Source organism: Anas acuta, chromosome 25 (genome assembly GCF_963932015.1).
Source record: "Anas acuta chromosome 25, bAnaAcu1.1, whole genome shotgun sequence".
Lineage (NCBI taxonomy): Eukaryota > Metazoa > Chordata > Aves > Anseriformes > Anatidae > Anas > Anas acuta.
The window spans coordinates 5,878,216-5,899,265 of record NC_089003.1 but is presented as its reverse complement, the minus strand read 5'-3'; the positions used below and the strand labels follow the sequence as shown (position 1 = coordinate 5,899,265).

Here is a 21,050-nt window from a genome sequence, read left to right as displayed (position 1 = left end):
GAACTGCACCATTTGTCTGACAGAGGGGTCGGACACCAATCACAGGTGAAACAATCAGCTTTCAATATGCAGATTACTAACTCAAAACTAAGTAGGCTATTCTTCTACCACTAAAGAGAGGTGGTAATCTTCACATGCCTCACATTAATTTTGTGACATCTCCTAAAAATCAACTGCTACATAATGCACTTTAAAATGTTTTTAAAAATTCATCTGCATATAGTTAAAGCAATAAAAACTGGGCATCCAATCCTTTGCATCGTGAAAGGAATTTGAACAGAATGCCCAGAATTTTTCTACCCAAATATCTACAGCTACACAAAATACGTAAGTGTTCAGATTAGGAACTCAGCCAGAGAGATGCCATGAGAAATTTAAACACAGATCCAGAATCAACTGTTTTCCAAAACCATAAAAATAGGTTGCAAGATAACGGGTTAGCTTTTTCCACAGTCTGATTTCCAGACAGGAAGCCTGATAGTACAATTGGCATGGACACAGATGTCCCATTGACTTGAACAGGAGCTTACTCGTGGACCAACTTTACATGTGTGACCTATGCTGCTCGACTGACCTCAAACCAACCTCTCCCTCCCCGGCCAAATCACTCACATGCTTCCAGGGAATTCCCTCTCGCTGGTACTCTTCCTGCTCCTGCTTCAGAACTAGCTGAATAAAGAGCTGCTGTAGCTTTTCATTGCAGTAATTAATGCAAAATTGCTCAAAACTGCAAAAACATAAGGGAAAAAAAGAAGGTGGTGAGTTTTCTCACTTGGGAAAGGAAAAGGCACAGCACTGTGCTTTAACAGTATGTCTCACCTGTTGTTGTCAAATATTTCAAAGCCATAAATATCCAGGACACCAATGACTGTGTTTTTGCCATGTATTGTAGTGTCGTAGTTCTTCACTTCGATCACATCATTGATGTGCGTCACAATCCAACAAAAGAGGCGCTCGTATATAGCCTGCCAGGAAACAAACACTGAGCCATTTTGCCTTCATCTGTCTCTGTTCTTTCTGTTAAGTACAAAATACGTTGCTACAAAGTTTAATTCAAGATGCTGCCCAAACTAAACAAAGACCACAGATAAATTTCTGTTAAAATTGAACAATCATGGATAAGAAGAAAATATTCGATAAAAATATTTCTCTTTCTTCCAAATCTCATTTAGCTGAAGTCTAAATCTTGGAAAGGTCACTAAGTATGGAGGTTACCCCATTTGATTCCAGTCTGCTTTTCATCTGTCTAATAACTTCCACACTTGTGAACTATTTAACAATACTGAAGAATAAGTTAGAGTTCAGTTATAGAAACATAATAACTGAACAATAGCAGTAAAATGTTCCTGTACACCTTGTAAAAGGAAAATGTTTTGTAGATATAAGTATCTTCAAAGTCTACATGTTCAAAACGTACTCCAAAGCTGGGCAAACATATCATCTTTGTGGAAAAAAGTCAATAATCAAGGACCTTCAAAACTTCATCCTTTCTTCCCTTATCATTTTATTTCTTAACAAAGGAAGGACAATTGTTACTCCTTTTGCTATCAGTATCCCACTTTTCCATAAAAAGGATAGCACAGTGTTTCCAATTTAAGTTCTAGATGTTACTCTTCTACTCTCTACCCTTTGAATTTAACTTCTAAGGAAGTCAAGAACAATATTTTCCAAAATATTTAGCCCTATACAGTGTGCTCCTTTTGCAGATGCCAGCAAGCTAATCTTGCAACTCCCTCCCCTCTTTCACCTACCAGAAAAGCATGGCTGGTTGTGTCACAGCCAGGGAAGGGTAGAGATGGTGCTGCTCTGCAGTCCCCTTGTTGCTGCACTCTGGGTGAGTGCAGCTATACAACACAGGAGCACACAGAGTCAGAAAAAAAATCAGCTTGAGGTAGAGACTTCCCCTGTCTGAGCAAGCACTATACTCGTTGATCTACCCAGGAAACCTACTGGGATGTGAGCATTGGAAAATGCAGTTACAAAACAATTCGTTAGTGAGAGTCCTCCTCAGGTATCATCACTCTGTGCTGCACCAAGCACAACTCTACCAAAAAGCAAAAGCAAAGTGTCTGAGTTACTGTCACATATAAAATCAGATGCAGAGAAAGGAAATTTAAACTCACTTTTGCAAAGGCATCTCTGCCGTAGGTGGCTTCTTGTTCAGTATGCTGTTTGTCAATGACATCCCGACCTGTAGCTACAGTTCGGTACAAAAGAGCCTTCTCCACCATCTCAGATTTTGTTGACAGCAAGTCTGCAATGATTGACACAACCTTGCTATTTTCTATTAGAGGCGTATCACCATCCACAGAAAACTTCAAGTTCCCCTGCAATAATTAGCAAGAAATTAATTTCTCAACATTTGTATTAATATAATTATTTTAATTATATTATATAATTATATTAATATTTTAGTACGTCCTGAGTCCATCCATAACCCATCTGCTATTTGAGGCCTGCATATCCACATAACCACAAACATCCAAAATCAGTAGAAGCAACAAAGCCTGACTCAAAGGAATGCATTCCTGCTCAGTGTTCAGCTGAGCTTTTGGAAAAGAAAAATAACATCAAAGACTTCTGGAAATCTAATCAAACACTGTTTCAAGATTCAGAGTCTAGTAATAGTAAATGGCCTTAGATACACAAATTCCAAATGCAGCAGCTCATCTTCACTCCAGTTCACTACAAAAACAGTAAGCTGCAGTTATTATTGCAATACTGGTGCCCACAAAGTTTAGGTGAATGGTCTGGAGAAGCTGACAAATCAACACTGCTAATAGGATTGGAGTGACAACGTACCACAACGGCACTGTTGCTCAATACCTGTGATGACAGAATTCGGCAGCAACACCACCATATTACCTGCGAGTAGTCTCACAGCCTGCCAGCATGGCCTGACTCTGCTCTGCCTCCACCCCACTTCCCAGCACCGGGGCAGGACTGCGCCAAAGAGGAGAAAATTGAAAAAAAAACTGCTGTTTTCTTTGCCACCTTCTCTCTGCTTGCCTATGGTGCTTTTCTTCTCAAGGAGGGGCAAGAACTGAGCTACAGGAACACTGCACAGGGAAGAAAATTCTGTAGGTCACAGGAAAATATGAGTGAAGGAAGGATTTCCTTGGTATTGGAATACAGAGAATTAGGAGTTCTGCTGTACCCTGCTGTGCTCAAGCTGCTAACCAAGTGAAGTACCATTCCTCCAGCATAGTCACAGTGGCAGTGGAGAGAGCACAAGGGTAGAAGGATAGTAAGGTGAGAGCTTCCTACCCACTCACTGCCAAAACCCCAACAATTTCTACTCATATTTACAGATCCACATACTTTGTGGTATGGCTGTTTTGGGATCTGGAATATGCAGGAATAAATGTGATCTTTCATCATTACTGCAGTGTCTTATTTCATCAAGGAATTTCACTCAAACTGGAAGCTGTAAAATGCATAGTTTTCCAGCCAACAGATCTGCAGTGAGAAAATTAGATCTGCAGGAAGTACAAGTGCGCTGCTTGACTTCTGAAGAGCAGCCTACTCAAACCTGCAGGCAGAGAACTTACCAAGTGAAGAATAGCTGCCACAATTTTGTAGACAGTCTGAATCTCCTCTTGCTTGAAGCCTATCACTTTCATGGCATCAGCTACAGCTTTGAACTCTGCACCATCATTGATGGAACACTGAGGGGACAAAGATGTTTGGGACATGTGCTTAATGGTAGTGACAAAGCAAAGACTTTGAATGCCCATGGGCAAGACACGTGCTTCACTATTTTTCAGATGCAAGAAACTGCCATAAGATTTTTGCCTGATTCTAATCAGTCTTTGTCCACTTGTATGCTGAACCCAGAAGTGAGATAGAGAAATCCATCACAGAACATTTTAATAGCTCAATATTTTCCCAGTGGAATTTGTTGTGAAAGTGCAGAAGCTATTCATAAAAAAATCAGTGAGAGTTACAAATAGTGCAGTCATAGACCCTCTGAGCAAAAGCTGCACAGCACCAACAGCAAAGTTCTGGTCGACATCTTTCTCAAGGTGAGCCTTTGTGCCCTCCCTTCCTGATCATCTGGTTTCTTTTCACTGCAGATTTCCAGAGAAACTGATAAAGGCCTCTGAGTAGGTCTGCAGGCTTGTATGGCAAAGAGCATCTCAAGAAAGCAATTAGGAAATCAGGCAGCCTTTTGTCTGGACCCCGCTTCTTAGGGATGACACTAGGGACCACTCCCAGCATACTTAAAGTGTTCAGGATTAAAGTGTTCTTGTTTCCTAAAAACCTTATTGGTCTGTTCCTGTCTTTTCTGCTCAGAGGCCCTTCTGAGGGTATGTCAGATATGAAGAATGAACGCTTCAGTAACTTAAATGGTCCTACTGTACAAAAAAGCCACAAGGAATCTTTTTTTTTTTTTTTTTAAACAAACAAACAACAACAACAACAAAACAAACAAACAAACAAACAAAAACAACAACAACAACAACAACAACAAAAAACAGAGCAGCTTCTTCAGTTACCATTACAAAGAACTAAAAGTCTGTCACTGCTACGAGGTCAAGGATCTCTGGCTGCATTTATTAACAAAAGTGATATTTCCTACTACATTTGATGTTTTTTTATAATTAGAAACAAGTGGATGTGCACTTATCTCCTAGATCCAGAAGCTCCATTAAAAATAGCATACTAGTGTTACCTTTTAATATTAATCCCATAAATATTGTTTTCCACTTCTACTTGCTCGGTAATACTTGAAACATTTCAAGAAGCACATACAATTTTAAAGTAAGTTACCTGTAACTCACTGACAACACCCTCACCTTTAGCTGTGCTCCAGGAGAGATGTAGCTGTACGCAGATGCATCCTTCTGAAGATGTAGAGAACGTAACATCTGGTCAGAACCCCCCTGGAGGAGCTGTACAAAGAGTAAGAAAAGGTGAATCAAAATAAAGCAAATCCTTTTTCATAGTAAATCAATCATTTTTATACTAAATAAATTCTCATTCACCTGCTTGCCAGGTGAAACCATAAAAACATGAAGTTACTGCTATGCTAGAATCACCTATGGTACTTGGAGAGTCACAAGCACATATTCAAAATACATGGTCTGCACTGTTCTAGGGCTCTGTCTAGGTGACTGACCTTTTGAATGGTTCAACTACCTAGAAAACAAGTCTGAACTTCATAGATGAGATGTGTACACCTGTGACACATCACAGATGTGCCCTGCCAAGCACATTTATGTTCTCTGCTATACGCAGAGACTTTCCAATGGGAACACACCGTTTCTGATAAAGGTGCTAACATGCTATCATGGACTACTGAGCACATAAAAATAAATAAAAATAAACCTACGGTTTATGATTTAAACCCCCGGCAAGGAAGAATAAAGGTTATACTAATAGACTGACCATTTCCCCCAAAAGACGCACAAGGGAATCACCATAAAATATGGAAGACATTAAAAAGAACCCAAAGAAAAAACTGAAGTGAACTCAGTGTCATAAAATTACTTCCATATGAACTAGAGGCCTCCAAGAAAATAGAGGAATTAGACTTATTACAAATTAAACAGTGAGTCAAAGTCCAGCATTCTACCATACTTGCTTACTTAGCCTCCTTTTAAGTTTACAGATGTGTTAATATGGGACTGGAGGGTAGAGAAAACAAACTCTTTCCCCAAAACAGGCCTCTTCAAAAAAAATAAAGAAACTAAGATCACCCAAGATGTAACAACAAGGGAATCCTTTGCAAAACTCATGAGAGAGTAAAAAATTTGTCTTTTGCCTATCTGTCTGGGAAACACGAATAAAGTAATTTGCTCCGACAAAGGAATACCAACCTGGTAAAAAGAATGAAAGCTTCGTTCTCCTGGCTGTTGTACAATCACACGAGACTGCAGGGGAAAAAAAATACAGGATAGGTATTTCTGGATATGGATGGCTTGCTTCCCAAACACCTCCCCTTAGAAACCAAAGAATCGGTTCACCACTGCTAGAACACCTCCAAGCTATCCTCATTTTACAGTAAGTTTATAATAAACATTACTGATTAGGCATGATCCTCGTGTCTGAAGTCTATAATCAAAAAGACCAGCTTGCAAAACATCTGCAACATGCTACCTCCAGTCAGAAAGCCCATGTGGCAACTTCAGGATTGCTTTCATGGAAGAGTCAAATAAAACATCTTAGTTCAAGAGTTATTTAATTGCTGGAAGTAAAAACAGGACCACATGACTATAAACAAATGCCCCACAGCCATAGCTAGGGCCTTACAATACCTGCTTCTGAAACCTGAAGATGGACTGACCAACAGCACCCAGCCTGTGCTGAAATGGACTCCCCACCCTAACACACAGACATTGTTTTAGGAAGCAACCAATAGCTCCATCCTCAGAGTGTTCATTCCAAATTCACGTAAAATAGCAAAAGAAAAACTGTTAATTGCAGCAGAAATTCAGTCAACAAGAAACATACCCTTATTTCACACTTCAAGTTCAAACAGTGGAGTGTGAGGTGTGAGCTCATTCTGCAAAATCGCTGTCTAATGAATAATTGTGTTTGTACCCAAACCTCAACTGCTTTCAAATTGGAAACAAATTTAACTTGATAGAAGTCAAAAATATTAAATAAATGATCAAGACTTAGGTCACTACAGCTGCAGCCCCATCCCTTTTTGCATGAAAGTATCATGTCTTTTTTTTTTTTTTCTTCAAATAAAATATTTGTTCTGGAAATAGACTTCAGGGAAATAGTGGCAGAAGTAAAAAAGAAAACAAACAAAAAAGCAAGTTAGCAGATGTGGTCAAACATACAAATTAAAGCCAGACGTGTGTCTCACACATCATGAGAACTGTTAATAGACTCAGCCCAATTTCTTTACAGGGTTTTACATATTCCAGTGTTCTCAGCCACCACTTAATGACATGAAAAAGATTATGCCTAGGATCATTTGTAACATATAAAAGCATAGTTGCTAAGTGATCACACAAGGCTCAGTGTGGGAACTTACAATAAGAATAAGATCTCAGTGTGGGAACTTATAAGGAGGGGGTTTTACAGATGTTAAATTCATCTCAGCTTTTATTTGGGATGCAAAACACACAGACCTATATGCACACAAGCTTCTAAGTAACACTGGTCTCTTAGATGGTGAACTCTGAAAGCAGTGGTGTTAAAGTACTTCTGCAACAGGGCAGTGCTTGTGCTTCAGCAGTGTTTCACTCTTATTAGTTCTTGGAGAGAAATTAAACTTTAGATTTAACGATATTCTGTGCCCTCATACATCACATATGGATGTACCACGGTTGAAAGAAAAACACTGTACAGGCAAAACACGTATTACTGAAGTAACTAAACAGAAGCCTTTTACTAAAACTGAATTTGGCTTACCTTTTCAAGCAAGTAATTATTGATATGCCCACCTATTGGATCGCCTTTAAAATCAAAGTTGATATCCATATATTTTCCAAACCTGCTGGAATTGTCGTTACGGTTTGTTTTGGCATTGCCAAAGGCCTCTAATACACAATTAGATTTCAGCAATATGTTCTTCACTCTGGATAAATGGAAAAGGGAACAGGATGAGTCCAGACTCATGTATTCAGCCACAGATTTTTTTTCATAGGCATTTTTAGAGAAGATTTTAGTAACAACAGAAATACTCTTTGATGGCATATCTAGGCAGATGCGTAAGACGTTAGCAATCCTGAGGGACATCACCTGGAAGCTTTTGGTAATGTTCCTCAGAGCTGAGCAAAAGAGAACCATAGGCTCCACTGAAAACAGCATCAATCAAAATGCAGTTCCTTTACATGCATAAGTATTGAAAGCAATTTTTTGACTTCTTTTGCAAATAATTAGCATTTTTTTTTCAAGGTAGGTGTTAAATCTGTTTCAGCAGAAAGCCATATTCTTTGCTGCAAAAATTTTTACCCTATGACTGACAAACACATGTTGCGACTCAAGAGCATGCAAACTTGAAAGGTCATGGAACATGCTGCTTGTGCTCAACATAATATACTAACACACATATATTTTAAGCAAATTGACACAGAAAACGTGATTTCTAGATGTTGTTTTTATTTTGAAAGTTTGAAGGCTTGAGTTCTCCCTAACTTTTCTATGTGATTTTAGTAATCAATTTAGTAGTCAACAATCAATATTGCAAAATTCCCACAGTAAAAGTTTTATCTGAAGAACACAGGTAAATGATGTAGTAATTGCATGCTGATTTGGCAAGAGACCATCAAATAAAATGGCATCATACAGTCTACTAGAGACAAAGCCATTTCACTTTTCTACAAAGCCCTTACCTTTCCACCTCAGCTCTTTGACCAGGGTTGGTAATGGCTGCTATGTACTGCATAATATATTTACTGGCCTCAGTTTTCCCAGCCCCACTTTCACCTAAGGGCATAAATACAAAAAAGTCACAACAGAGCAAAACAGCAAAGCAAATCACTGACAAGCATCCATCATGCTAGTATCTTTTTAAAGCTCCAAGTATGCACAAATAAGCTTGAATTTTCTGAATGTAGCCATAACCCTGCCTGGCTGTTACTGCTGTGCTGACTTAGAAGCGGTTATGATGTAAAATTTCACAGGTCGGTAAAAGGCCTAGCACACAGAGGATCAAAAGGAATATTGTTAGAGGAGAAAGACTGTCATGCAGAGGCTCGGATTGCAGCAGAGCTCTGAACTGCAGCACAAGAGGCTACTGTTCAGCACCCCATCTCGGGTCTCAGGCCCTTCAGAGCTGCGAAAGCACGGGGACATCAAGGAAATGAAGTGCCAGGATCCAGATAGCGACCGTTCATGGCACAACCACTGCTCCCACTGTTAGCACCAGGACAAGCAAACAGCTCAGCCATCAAAACAGAGAACAAAACATTGACCAGTCAGCTAAGGGACAAAAATCAGCATTTCTCCAAGCTGCTGGAGACACAGGAACCCCATTCTCACTGATCATCATTCACACAGGCACAGCAAGCAGAGGCCTTACCTTCAAGTTACATTTTACACGCACAGATTAAGCTAATGACTGACACCAGCTCTTGAATCAGATAAGAAATAATTGTTGAGGTCTCCACACACAGATTCAAATGCAAATAAGCAGTTTTAAGATTAATGAAGCTTTCTAAAACGCTATCATTAGACAAATCCATCTTCTGCCTAAAATTTCACAAAGACCAAGTGTTCATCATAAAGACAAGCTCTTTCAGCTTACCTGATATTACAATACAGGTGTCTTTTGATCGCCTCTTCATCGCTTTGTAAGCCGCATCAGCAATTGCAAAGAGGTGAGGAGGCCTCTCATACAATTCCCTTCCTTTGTACTGCTCGATCATGTCACGCCCATAGATGTTCAAGTTTTTGTAAGGATTCATGGAAACGACCACTTCCCCAATAAACGTATAAATACGTCCTTTTTCAAACCTACCCAGGATGAGACAAAAGGGAGAAAGAATCAGTTAAATGTAGAACTTCAGAAGGTTTTCCAAGTAGCCTATTTAAATTGTATGAACTCTTTAATTCATCATTGTATTGAAACTCTTATAAAAAAAATAAATCAAAACTTGAATAAGGTCATTATCTGTAAGCAGTGGGGCCCAGACAGCGTATGAGCACATCACATCAGGTCTCTAAGTAAAAACGACTACGAATGAGGATTAGCTTCAAATTTTACCATGTTCAAAGGAAATTTCTCCTGCTATTTCACTTATGGATGCATGACGAATCAGATTACTGTGGTACAAATGCTGACTTTATTTTTGAGGATAGCAAACCTCTGGTTTGCCAATGCAATCAAGCCTGCTTTCAGCATCACTAGGTATTTCTGTTTCCATTAGTATACTACCAGAAACAAATGGTTTTAATGAATTCTTTAGTGAGATTTACATTAATATAATTCACTGCTTCTACACCTGATGATAAGCAAAGATGAGTTTGTGATGAGCGATGGGTTTATATGTTTCACAAAGTGGATTTAAAGGCAAATTCTTTATTCACATTCAGAGCTTATCCAGATTAACAGAGGTTTTGAAACCCCTCACTCAGAGCTCTAATAACATTTGCAAGAGAGTAAACAAAGTTACAAGCCAAGAAACAAATTACAGCCTTTCAACTTGAGCAATTAGCTTCCACTCATCCTTTTTAGTGCAATGGGCTTTTATCACTACTGTTAGATCAAAAGTAAAAGCTTTGAAAGAATCTGTGAAACAATCCTAAATTACACGTTTCCTAAAGTCTACTAGCTCATTAGTTTTCTTGCTGGAAATGGGATAGAAAAAAAAATTGAAAAAATTTGAATCATTTTGGAAAAAAAAATAAATGAAAGGTCTGTTTAAGCTAAAAGCTGTTTCCAAAGAAATCAAGATTTTACCAAACTGTTTTCTAGCAGATGAGCACACAAGGAATTTCAGATTAACAGTTGAAGAATTCACACAACAGCAGATTTATAGATCAATCAAAACACGGCATCTCTGTAAGTACCTGTGTGCATCCTGCATTTAAATCTTACAGCATTAGATGGCACCATAACACCTCTACAGGCTACAAGAAGAGCCTTCCTAATGCTTCATGGACTACAGCATAAATTCTACCAATATTGAATTTATTACCACCCCCACGTGGTGACAGGCATGACATTTTCTACTGTTCATCTGAGAATTTTCTGCAGCGTCTTGGAAGTGTTAGTTTTTAGCAGGTGTAATAAAACTCAAGAAATGCAATCCAGCAAACAGCGTTCCTCTTTCTCAAAGCAATTCTGCCTCTAATTCCAGAAATACATCACTGCAAAGACACAGGAACTGAAAAAGGCCCTTTTGTTCCTGCATTCAGTTTTGACTGGAAGTAGTCATAATGTGCATTTCCCAAAACTTTAATTGGCTTGAAATACAAAGATATGCTGCTTGAAAGCTACCAAAAGTGTGTTAGAAAAGATAATGCCCGTAACAATTAGTGATACTAACTGTGATGCACCAGCTCTTTCCTAACTATCGCAACAAAACCAATAGATAACACACAGGCAATTTGACAGAGACTATGATGCCAAGCAACTGCTATGCAATTGTGAAATGAAATGCTGAATCTCAGCCTATTTTCAAAAGTCCAGTTTATCCCCTCAGGGGAATAAACAAGAAGGGAAGCCACAGGTACAGAGGAAGCCTCAGTCCTTATGACTTGCCACCCCTAATTTTAATTCTCTGAAGTACTAAGCCACTGGGAATCGTGCTGTTGGGAAGACACCAAAGGCTCAGAAGACACACATGGGTGCAGCGAGATCTCACTCCAGGCTGCTCAGCTTCTGCCATCCCAACAGCAGGAGGGCAAGAGGGGCTCTGCATACACATAGGAAAGGTTTAAAAAGAAGAACCACACCGCTGCTTGTTGAGGAGATCAAATCACACAGGGACATACATATGTAGTGGAAACCACCACAAGGTCATCAAAAACTGCAGTCTATCCCATCTCTTCAGAGGCAGGCTGTCCGCAGTAGGTGAGCTGCCCAGTGAACACACATTGCATCCCAAAAGTCGCTGCACAGCAGGCATGTAACCACCCCAGAAGGCACCACTCAGTGATAAAAAGACAAACACCGTGACTTCGGGAGGAGGTTTCAAGCCATACCAGAGATGCATGGCCAGAGGATTCATGGCAAGCACAGAAAGCATAAGGCTGCTCCTTTTAGCTGCTGAGAAGAGAAACAAAAACAAACAAACAAACAAAAACCAAAACAACAACAAAAAAAAACATTCCTACAGGAGCATTGTGCCAAGTCACCACCCAGTACCCAATACTCTGACCTCTTCCTAAAGCAATGAATTATGTACACTTGCAGTAGCAGAGCACAGTTTAAGTTTCTTCCTTTGGCAGTTCCCTGTCCCTGGCTGCTTCAGAAGCAGAGCCCCCAGATTTGCGCTTGCCAAGGGTGTGCAGCAGGAAGCTGGGAGCATGCGCCTGGAGAAGCCCTGGCACGTGGGGCAGCCAGTGTGCTGCCTGTATGTGGCCACCACCTCAGCTTTAAGGCAAGGTTTAAGAGGTTTTTTAGACCCTGATGAGTTGTATTTTCAGCCTCCTTGGCAAGCAGCAGACAGAGGAGGAAGAAGAGGTTCCCTCTCCAGGCTGGCAAAGGAGCATCTCGCAGTAAGCGTGGCTTTGAGGACACAGACTTTGTCAACATCTCATGTGCCCATCTACCTCTCTATCCATCTTCATTTCTCAGCATGGAGTTAAAATTCCAGAGCCGTGCTTAGATGTTCCTAAAACGAACGGCTACACCTCACCCCTCGCTGCTGATAAAGACTCTTTTCATCAGATGGCGTAGTCCAGCGCTGCGGCAGGCCAAAAACAGCAGTGTCTGTTTTCCTAGCTGCATTGCTTTGGTGTGAGATTCTTGGTTTTCCTTGCCCGAGAAGAACTCATGAAAACTTAAGAAAACAACTAATAACTGAAAGGCAAACGGGGAGGTGTAAGTTGTGTTAAAGTCGCTATTCTGCTGCAAGGCGAGGTCACACGACTGGAGTAGGAATGAGGTCTGGAAAACGCTCAGCGATCCCAGCAGACATCCACCGAGGAAAGCTCATCGTCACACAGAGTACCCCGACCACTTTGGTGCCTGCGTAAAATGCCCAGGAGGAGGGTTTTGTTATTAAAAGCCTGCCAGGGCATTTTAAAAGTAACGCCTCTCCTTATTCCCTCAGTCAAACCCCATTTTGTAATTTTGTATGCACCGCAAAAATCATGAATGTGCTGCAAGGAGAGGAGATTGTTATGGGGAAATAACAATTGTATTACTTCCAGTAATTTCTCTATCACCGTCTTCTGAATTTTCCACTTATTACTCTGGCATCTGGAAACTAGCTCAGCAGCCAAAAGGAAAGGCACAGTCTGCGTGTTATTTTGGTGAAGTATGTCAGCTCTTTCATGAGAAGTTTTTACACTAGTTTTTATTACCTCGTTAAAACATCGATTGATGGTGAGAAAATATAAACCAGTAGGTCACAGAATATAAATCTTCTAAAGGGACAGAAGTGATTGTTTAGGAAAGAAGAGGGCCAAGGAAAGAATAGGACTCTTGCTTTGTTTTGTGTTTTTTATTTTTAGGGAAAGGAGCTGAAAACAAAAATGCTTAAGTCCAGACATAAGCGAAACAACCTGACACCACCTACTGATTCTTTAAATTTTAATGGAAAACATGAAGTATCAAATAAAATTTTAAATACTTCTGCTATGCAAATATGCATCTTTTCAGAAACAGTTACGTATCATATGTTCACATCTAACTGCCATTGGACAACAGACTGTGGAAATCAGAGGGCTGAAGCAGAAATCCTCACCACCAGAGAGCACTCACATTTAGGATTTCTCCCACCTGACAAACACTCCAGTCAAAAATAAAACTGTTCTTACCGAGGAAATGATGCAACTTCAAATGCACTCAGTACAAATAAAGAAAAGATTTAGTTGGCAAGACTTGGAACCAATACTCCAAAACAACATCTGCAGAATGCAGACCATTAAAAAAAGGCACCCTACCAGGCAATCACCACTCCAAAGGCTGCAAATCAAATTATAAAGGCATTTCATAATTAATCATATACTTGTCACTCCTCTGTACCGCCAGATAAACAGAAACTTGTTGGGATCGCAGACAGCCAGCATCATTCTGCAGGCTCGTTGCTATTTCTAGAATTCAGCATACTTTCTGAGATAACCTGTGCCAGGAGCAGGGGGATCAGTTTGCAGTGAGATCACAGGCTGGGCTTCACTGGGGTGTGAAACTGCTCCTCAGAAACACATTTTGCCAGTCTTTCCCTCCATCTGTCTAATACTCAAGCAGAGCAACTGCTGGAAAAATCATGTCAATTCTCCAACCATCTCATTTTGCACTGCTTTAAGGCAGCTGAGCATAGATACCAGTTTTATGGATCATTTTCTTCTGGGAAAAGACTTTCTCTCACATGGAACTCCTTTCCCTCCTGAGCACGGACTGACATAACATCCTGCTCTGCATCCCTGTAGACACACAAAAGCTTCTCCCACTTTAGCAGGTACTCAGTACACCTCCCTGGTCTCGCCTCTTCCCACTGCTGGATGACACCGATGTGATGCTCCAGAAGCAGAACGTCTTCACAACAACAGGTCACAACTTGGCCAGCACCTAACGACTGGTCTTTGGTTTATCTATGCAGCAGTGGCCCAGTGTAAAGGAAACATTAACAGAAAAAGCAAAAGCAAATAATCCAGAGATATAGGAGGGATACAGAAGCCTCAGCCTGTGCTAGAGAGTCAACAGCCAATGTAGTAACAGTGATGTTTTAAAGAACAAGGGCCAAGGGTTTCAAATGATTATTTCCAATTTATTAACTCCAAAGCATAATCAAATCAAAATACTTGGTGCGAGTACTCTTTCTTCCTTGCTCCTTTGTGCATGGGAAGGAGACCAATGTAGAACCTGCAGAGGTGCTGGCATACAAGAGGGACAATCCCTTCTCCTATTACAAACGCCCTGTGATTTGGGTTTACCCCCTGCAAAGGGGAGGGTCACAGCTCCTAGCTATCATTTACCACCACACACATACATTAAAATTCCATTTCTGCAGGCTTTGACTCCATTCTCTGTGCAAATACACACAAAGACATTTAATTAAACTCGTGTTCATGAAGGGATGTACATGCATAGTCAAGGATGGGCCTTTAGGATGTTTTCATTAAGGAAGGGAATTTAAGTAGGCTTCTGGCAGTGAAATTGTGTTTACCTGCATTTAAATGCAAGAATGCATAGCCAGTTGCACTGACACAAAGGCACAACTATTCTTCTCATGCTGGAGGAAGTAAAATGACTTTGCTTAAACACACTTCACCCTGTGTGTGTCAGACAATTGCCTTTTATATGTGATACCAGGACTCTCTACTGAGCATTCAATGCTACTTGAAGACCTTGTCTCAGGTAAGTCTCAAAATAAACCCAGCTGTCAAGCAGGAAAGTGCTTACTTTCAAGTGTTTCAGTAAACTGTTCATAAATTGTATTCTAGCAGATCATCCTCACCAGAAGAGGACTCAGATAAACAAGATTTGTGCTGGCAGAAGTATAGCTAGAATATTTTGTTGCAGTTGAGAAAAGAGACCAAAAAACTGTCTGGTCAGTATTACCTCCCTGTTTTTGGAAAACAAACCAAGTCTGTCACAGTGCTGAACATGCACGTCTACTACATATAAATATACCCCATGAGACAGAAAAAAATTGAATATAAGCTTAATGGGCAGGTGAAATTTTTGCTTGCAGTTGTCCCGCATGGAATCAGTTTTGTACATGTTGCCAGTTTCACAAAATAGGAAATGCCATTCACCGTGCATTCTGCACCACTCCTTTCCTGTAAGGGAGGGAGCAGAAAGGGCAGGGTGAGGAATACTTCATTCATCTGCAATTTTCAGAGTCTGCTTTGGAAATAACATTAAAGGGCCCTTTGTAATGATGTAACTTTTTCAAAGAAAATAGTAAACTATGACTGACCGCTGCCACACTGTCCCCAGCAAACCAACATTTAAGCAAACTGTAAGTTGGCAGGGCTGGTTCAGCACCAGCACAGCTGACCCCTGCATCATCTCTGCAGCTCTGCAAACTCAGAAGGCAAGGTCAGGGGAAAGGAAAATGGAAGGTGGATGCTAAGTGAGTTCTAACAAATGCTGAACGAAGACTGAAACTATGAAATGTGGCTAGCGAGCTAGGAACTGGAATAATATTAAAATCCCTCTCCTTATAAATGAAGTTAAAACACTAACCTTGCACTGAAAAGATGCCAAACCACTAAACATAGGAGTCACTGAACTTTCATTTCTATTTGCGTCAATGGACAGAATGAGCTGTCTCTCCAACAGCAGGGAAGTACTGCGTGCTCCTGGTACGCATCTAGAAGCACAGCAGAAAGCACAAACAGACCTGAAGTAGGTAACAGGAGAAAAAGGAATTCTTTGAGAAGCTTCCAGGGACAACATAACACTTTGTCATTTTTCTTTCCAGTCCACACCTGAGAAAGATGCTACTGAATACCAGTAGAGGAAAGAAAATTGTTCCCAATTTCTCTGCATGGAGCACCATATGAGAAGTCTCACTGCAACACTGCAGAGTCCTAATGCAATAATCATATTACACTGCTCTGAGCCTGAGGTTGCCCTGAATGACATCCTGAAGCCGAATTATCCTATGATCCTGTATCTAACCAGGAAAGAGAAGTAACAGGCCTGGAATAGCAACAAACAAAAGACTGCCATCAAGCCATGATCTCTAGTAATCTGTCAAAAATTTGGAAGAGCATTTCAAGAGAAGACTAGTGGGTCCTACTGGATATTGCAGAACTTGTTTTATGAATGTGCTCAGAAAGTTTGGCTTCTTGCACTTACTAGCGAATGACTGCACAATCTTTTATGTTCCTTCCACTCTGTTACAGCATTGATAGATCTTAAAAATGACACATTCACTTCCTCCTCTTTCCAAACCCTCGAGCATTTTTAACTGTAACCTGCCACACCACGTTTACCTAAGCCTTCAGCTTTGGGAATTCAACTTTGTTCATTGGATTATGCACCGTGTTAAATAATACATCACCTTAGTGTATCAGTGGACAAAATTGCAGCACAAAAGGTAAAAAACAGACTAATGACTGGTGGCCAGAAAGATTTGCATCATGTGGAAGATCCAGACCAATACAGACCAATCAGCTCTCTGGTTCAGTGATTCATGAGTTCTGCGATGGCAGTTTTGCCTGAACACTGTCCACACAAGGACTAGCTTATGCTTCTGAATAACGATCTTTTTTTCAAGGGATGCCAAAGGAACTATAAAATCCTACAACACAATAAGAAATGGCAGAAAATCAAAGACCATGAGTGATACTGGAAAGGTTTCTCCAAGAACTTCAGGGAACAAAACCCATTCATTTTGCTGCTGCTGACCCTGATGAAGCAGTATCATTGTACAAAGAAGCATAACCTGAAGTCACATCATCTACAGGATTGATGAAAACTTTCAATAAGTGATATTCATAATATTGAAATATATGATATACATATAATATACTTTAACACCTTCCCAACTTTCTGTATATGCTGCACAAGGAACAGGACTTTGCATTGGTTTCTAACTGCACCCCCACACACTTCATTCCACCATCCTAGGTGCTAAGGTACAATCACAATATTTCACAAATTTTCTTTGTAGATGCTTGGAGACTCCTTTTCCAGTCAGCTGGCCACGAGCTGCTGATGTTCAGATGCTTCATTGTTCTGCTGTAAAAGAAATATTCTGCATCTGTTAAACTCGTGCCCAGTGCCGATCTGCGAACACTGCTGGAGTCTCCTGAATACAGCATTGTTTTGGTGCAGCGCTCAAAAAACCCAACTCATCTCACGGTGGTAAGATACCATACGCTACCCGCCAGAGCTCCAAAAGGCTTGCTTAGTCCTCTGGTAATAAAATAAAGTTAGATGCACAATTTATACTAACATAGGCCATGCAAATCATGTGAAAATACTACTATAAAATATGAAAATAACACACACGACTTACATTTCTGCATAGCTAGGGATCTTTTACAGTTATTACAGTGACGTGCGCCATCTCCCTGAAACGCAAATATTGCAAATGTAGTGCTTAAACAGAAGGACTGTTTGTTTTTTGGTCATGAAACCAGGCAGACTTCTTTAAGCATTTATGTATTTTACAGCATAATGTGCCTTAACACAGATCTTGTGGTTTTGGCTCGCAAACTGTCCTAGCAGCACATTAGATTACCAACTAAGGGCTTCGGCAGGCAAACTGCTGAGTCTCAAAGCAGCAGATTAAGATATTCCACCTACAGCTGCCCATCCAGCTCCACTGCCAAAGGCTCCCTTCTGCCACGTCTGCTGAAGGGGCAGCAGTGGACAGCCCTCATCTCGGCAACCCTGGGTCAGATAGTCACTGTTTGCTTAGGGACTGGTACCACCAACTTCAGCCTGCTCATGAGAAGAGCAAGCCATGGAGGGGACACAAGTTTCTCAGATCACAAAGCAAATACTTTTCACCACGATTTGTCCATTAGCTGTTTAGGTTGAAGGAAAGGACTTTCAGTCGTGCTTTCCTTGAAAGCACGTCTAGTCGGTAAGAGCCTCCCAGTTTTTGTTTGTAGATTTGGCACAGGTCTGTTGTGTTATTTTTTCTTGTACTTTGTTTTGTATTGTAAAAGTTTCATGTTGCCTAATGGCAATCTGGATCAGAACTGCAGTGAAATCCCCTTTTAGCCACCTTTTTCCCAGCCTCTCCCTCAGCAGTGGCTGCCCTGTATCACAAACCCTACAGGCCCTACAGAAACAAAATTCAGTACATGTATCAGTGCTGAACAGGGCCAGGAAACATGCAAGATTTTTTCTTTTAATTAAAGAGTAACTGATGTTTTACAGAAAGTTTGTTTTAGAAATAAAGATCTGGAGTTACTTGTAGTAAAATAAATAAATAAATAAATAAATAAACTACAACATTTTCAGTTGAAGCCATAAATCTGACCTTGCAGACTTGCCACCAGGACCTTTTTCCTTCTCACTGAAAAGGACAACTTCAGAAAGGGGAGAAGGAACCAACACGGGAACTCGTCAAACATCCTTGTGGATATGGCAGTACAACAGACCAGATAAGCAAATGGATTTACACAAGTTAAGTATTTCACTTTATATTCTTTGAATGAAAAAACATCTGAGAAGTAAGAGTGCTGGAGTGTTGTTACTTATGCATTCATCATTCAAAGCAAAAGGAGTGAATTTCTAAATGCCAGCTGTATCGAGTTGTTAAACAATGGTGTTTCAAAGAAAACATTAGCAATATGGAAAAGGACTTAAATGGTTTAATTATTAAAACAGATTACTTGATTTATATGCCACTTTTTTGCTGTTTGTTTTAAATTATCACCAGAGAGACTGAATTTACTTCCTTTGGATTTTACATATATTTTCTGTCCAGATAGCTCCCACACTGGGGCTGAAAACAATTCAAACAGTTCTGTGAGACAACAGAAATACCACATAATTAATATGCAAATAACCCGTAAAATATCTATAACTCATCTTCCACAAGCCAAGACAACTTTGACCACACTGTCAGTTTTTAGCTCTGGCACAATGAAACTCAGAAGCCTGTTGAATGATTTAAAACAGGATCTTTTCAGAAGATGCATCAGCCTAAGAATTCAGGCCACCTCCTGCTTCTGTTATGCATCTTTTGTTAGGTAATGAGCATTAGTTATCCACCAACACCAGAAGTCAGCACAGTGCAGCATTGCTTACCAAAAAGTTTATAGACAAAATTTTCAGCAACCAGTAATTTAACTAAGAGCACAATTTGAGCCTAGGGTGGTGGTCAAGTGCACGCTCTCTGCTTTGGCAGATCTATTTAGACACTCAAAAACAGCAGCATATAGTATGATTGCACAGCTGTCTGTTTCCTGGATTATCATGTTAATTTTTGACACATGTAACAAAGTAGTTGGCCCAGTTTTAAAGCAGGCTGTTATATGAAATGACCTCCACAGGTCTCACTCAAAGAAAATTGCTCTATGGCTATAAACGCATGGAGTAGCTTCAAATATCGTCTGAAAGTAAATGTTATTTCTGATTATAATAGCACAGGTTTTTAAATTAAATTTGCTATCAGCCTTATTTAAATTTTTTTTTTTTTTATTTTTATGTTTTTATTTCATTTTTTATTTTTTTAGAAATCAGCTTAATTAAATGTTCAGAGCTATGATCTATCCTCCTCCAAATGCAGCAATGTTTTTCTTTTCTTCCTTTGAGTAATCAGCTTCTAAGCCCTTGCAGAACAGCAACATACTGCAATAAAGCACAAAGAAACACACTGAGTCAAGAGCCTTCATTTCTCTCGCCATTACAAACTGTCAAACACTTTAAACCTTTAAATACATACATATATATATATATATATATATATATATATATAAAATCTTCATCTATTGGATGGATGGATAAATTCTTTCATATGTTATTTTTCTACATCTGTTAAATTCAAGATTTAGAGATTATCTTTACTACATTCACCTCATTGTCTCTTCTGCCACAGGGATATCTCAATCTCACTTGTACTTTTGGAATAATATAGATCTTACCAAATTAGTAATAGTTAGAAACTCAGAAATGTTCGTTTATCAACTCCCACTTAGTAATCATTTTCCAGCAGGCAATAACAAGCAGGGGAAATAGATCCACTGCCAGTTTACCAAGGATTTATGAAAGCAATGGAGCATCTCGAGCTTCACAGTTTTGTAACTTGGAAAGCTTTAGCAACCCGCATGTTTAAGATGTCTACTAGCTCTCCATAGTTGAAGACAATTACTGCCAACCAATATACATCAGTACACAGACATGACTTCAGTTCTGCAAAATCCATATAAATTGCATACCTATCTGATGGGAAATAGAAGCAAGGACGAAATCCTCACCTCAAAGTGGCCTTTTGTTATCTAACTAAATTCTGTTTGGATCTATCTCAAGCATAGCACTGCTCTCCACGTTTATTAAATAAAAAATTTAATCCCACAACATTTGCAACTTTCGTTTTGAATGTTTGCTATACTATGATGCAACAGTCTGTGCTACAATGGTGTACGTGTATGCATGAACACACACACACACACCCCAAGTACAGCATTTTTATGGTTGTTAAATGTATATATAAACTGCTAAGGTTAACATTTACATGAGGCTCCTCCTAGCACATATTGCACAGACGCCTCTATTGATAAAATAAGCATTTATAAAACTAAGTAAGAAAACACAACTCTAGCTTTTGGATACGCTGAAATGGTTTGATGGACTTACAGATAAAGACAGGGTTCAAGCGTTTCGTTCACAGCACTTTCATGCAGTGCCAACAAAATTCTTACAAATCCTGGTTTTGTCAAAAGGACAGTGGAATGCATTTATGAAATGGCTCTTTTCCTCATGAATATATTTAAGAGAGACTTACAGGAAAAGGAATAATGCTTAGTTATTTCCTGTTCACATCTTTGTCCTTTGAGTAAGA

At 39.8% G+C, this 21,050-nt stretch overlaps 1 protein-coding gene across 3 annotated transcripts in view; it reads right to left on the bottom strand.

Moving 5' to 3' along the window:
• MYO1D (myosin ID) overlaps window positions 1-21,050 on the bottom strand; it is a 156,223-nt gene that overhangs the window by 110,983 nt on the left and 24,190 nt on the right. For all 3 annotated transcript variants that reach the window (XM_068660899.1, XM_068660901.1, XM_068660902.1), the window contains exons 2-10: window positions 9,209-9,417; window positions 8,295-8,388; window positions 7,372-7,537; window positions 5,823-5,876; window positions 4,800-4,895; window positions 3,552-3,668; window positions 2,124-2,327; window positions 820-965; window positions 613-727 (exon numbers count right to left, since the gene is read on the bottom strand). In XM_068660899.1, the coding sequence (XP_068517000.1) occupies window positions 613-727; window positions 820-965; window positions 2,124-2,327; window positions 3,552-3,668; window positions 4,800-4,895; window positions 5,823-5,876; window positions 7,372-7,537; window positions 8,295-8,388; window positions 9,209-9,417 (1,201 nt within the window). The remainder of the gene's footprint in view (window positions 1-612; window positions 728-819; window positions 966-2,123; window positions 2,328-3,551; window positions 3,669-4,799; window positions 4,896-5,822; window positions 5,877-7,371; window positions 7,538-8,294; window positions 8,389-9,208; window positions 9,418-21,050) is intronic.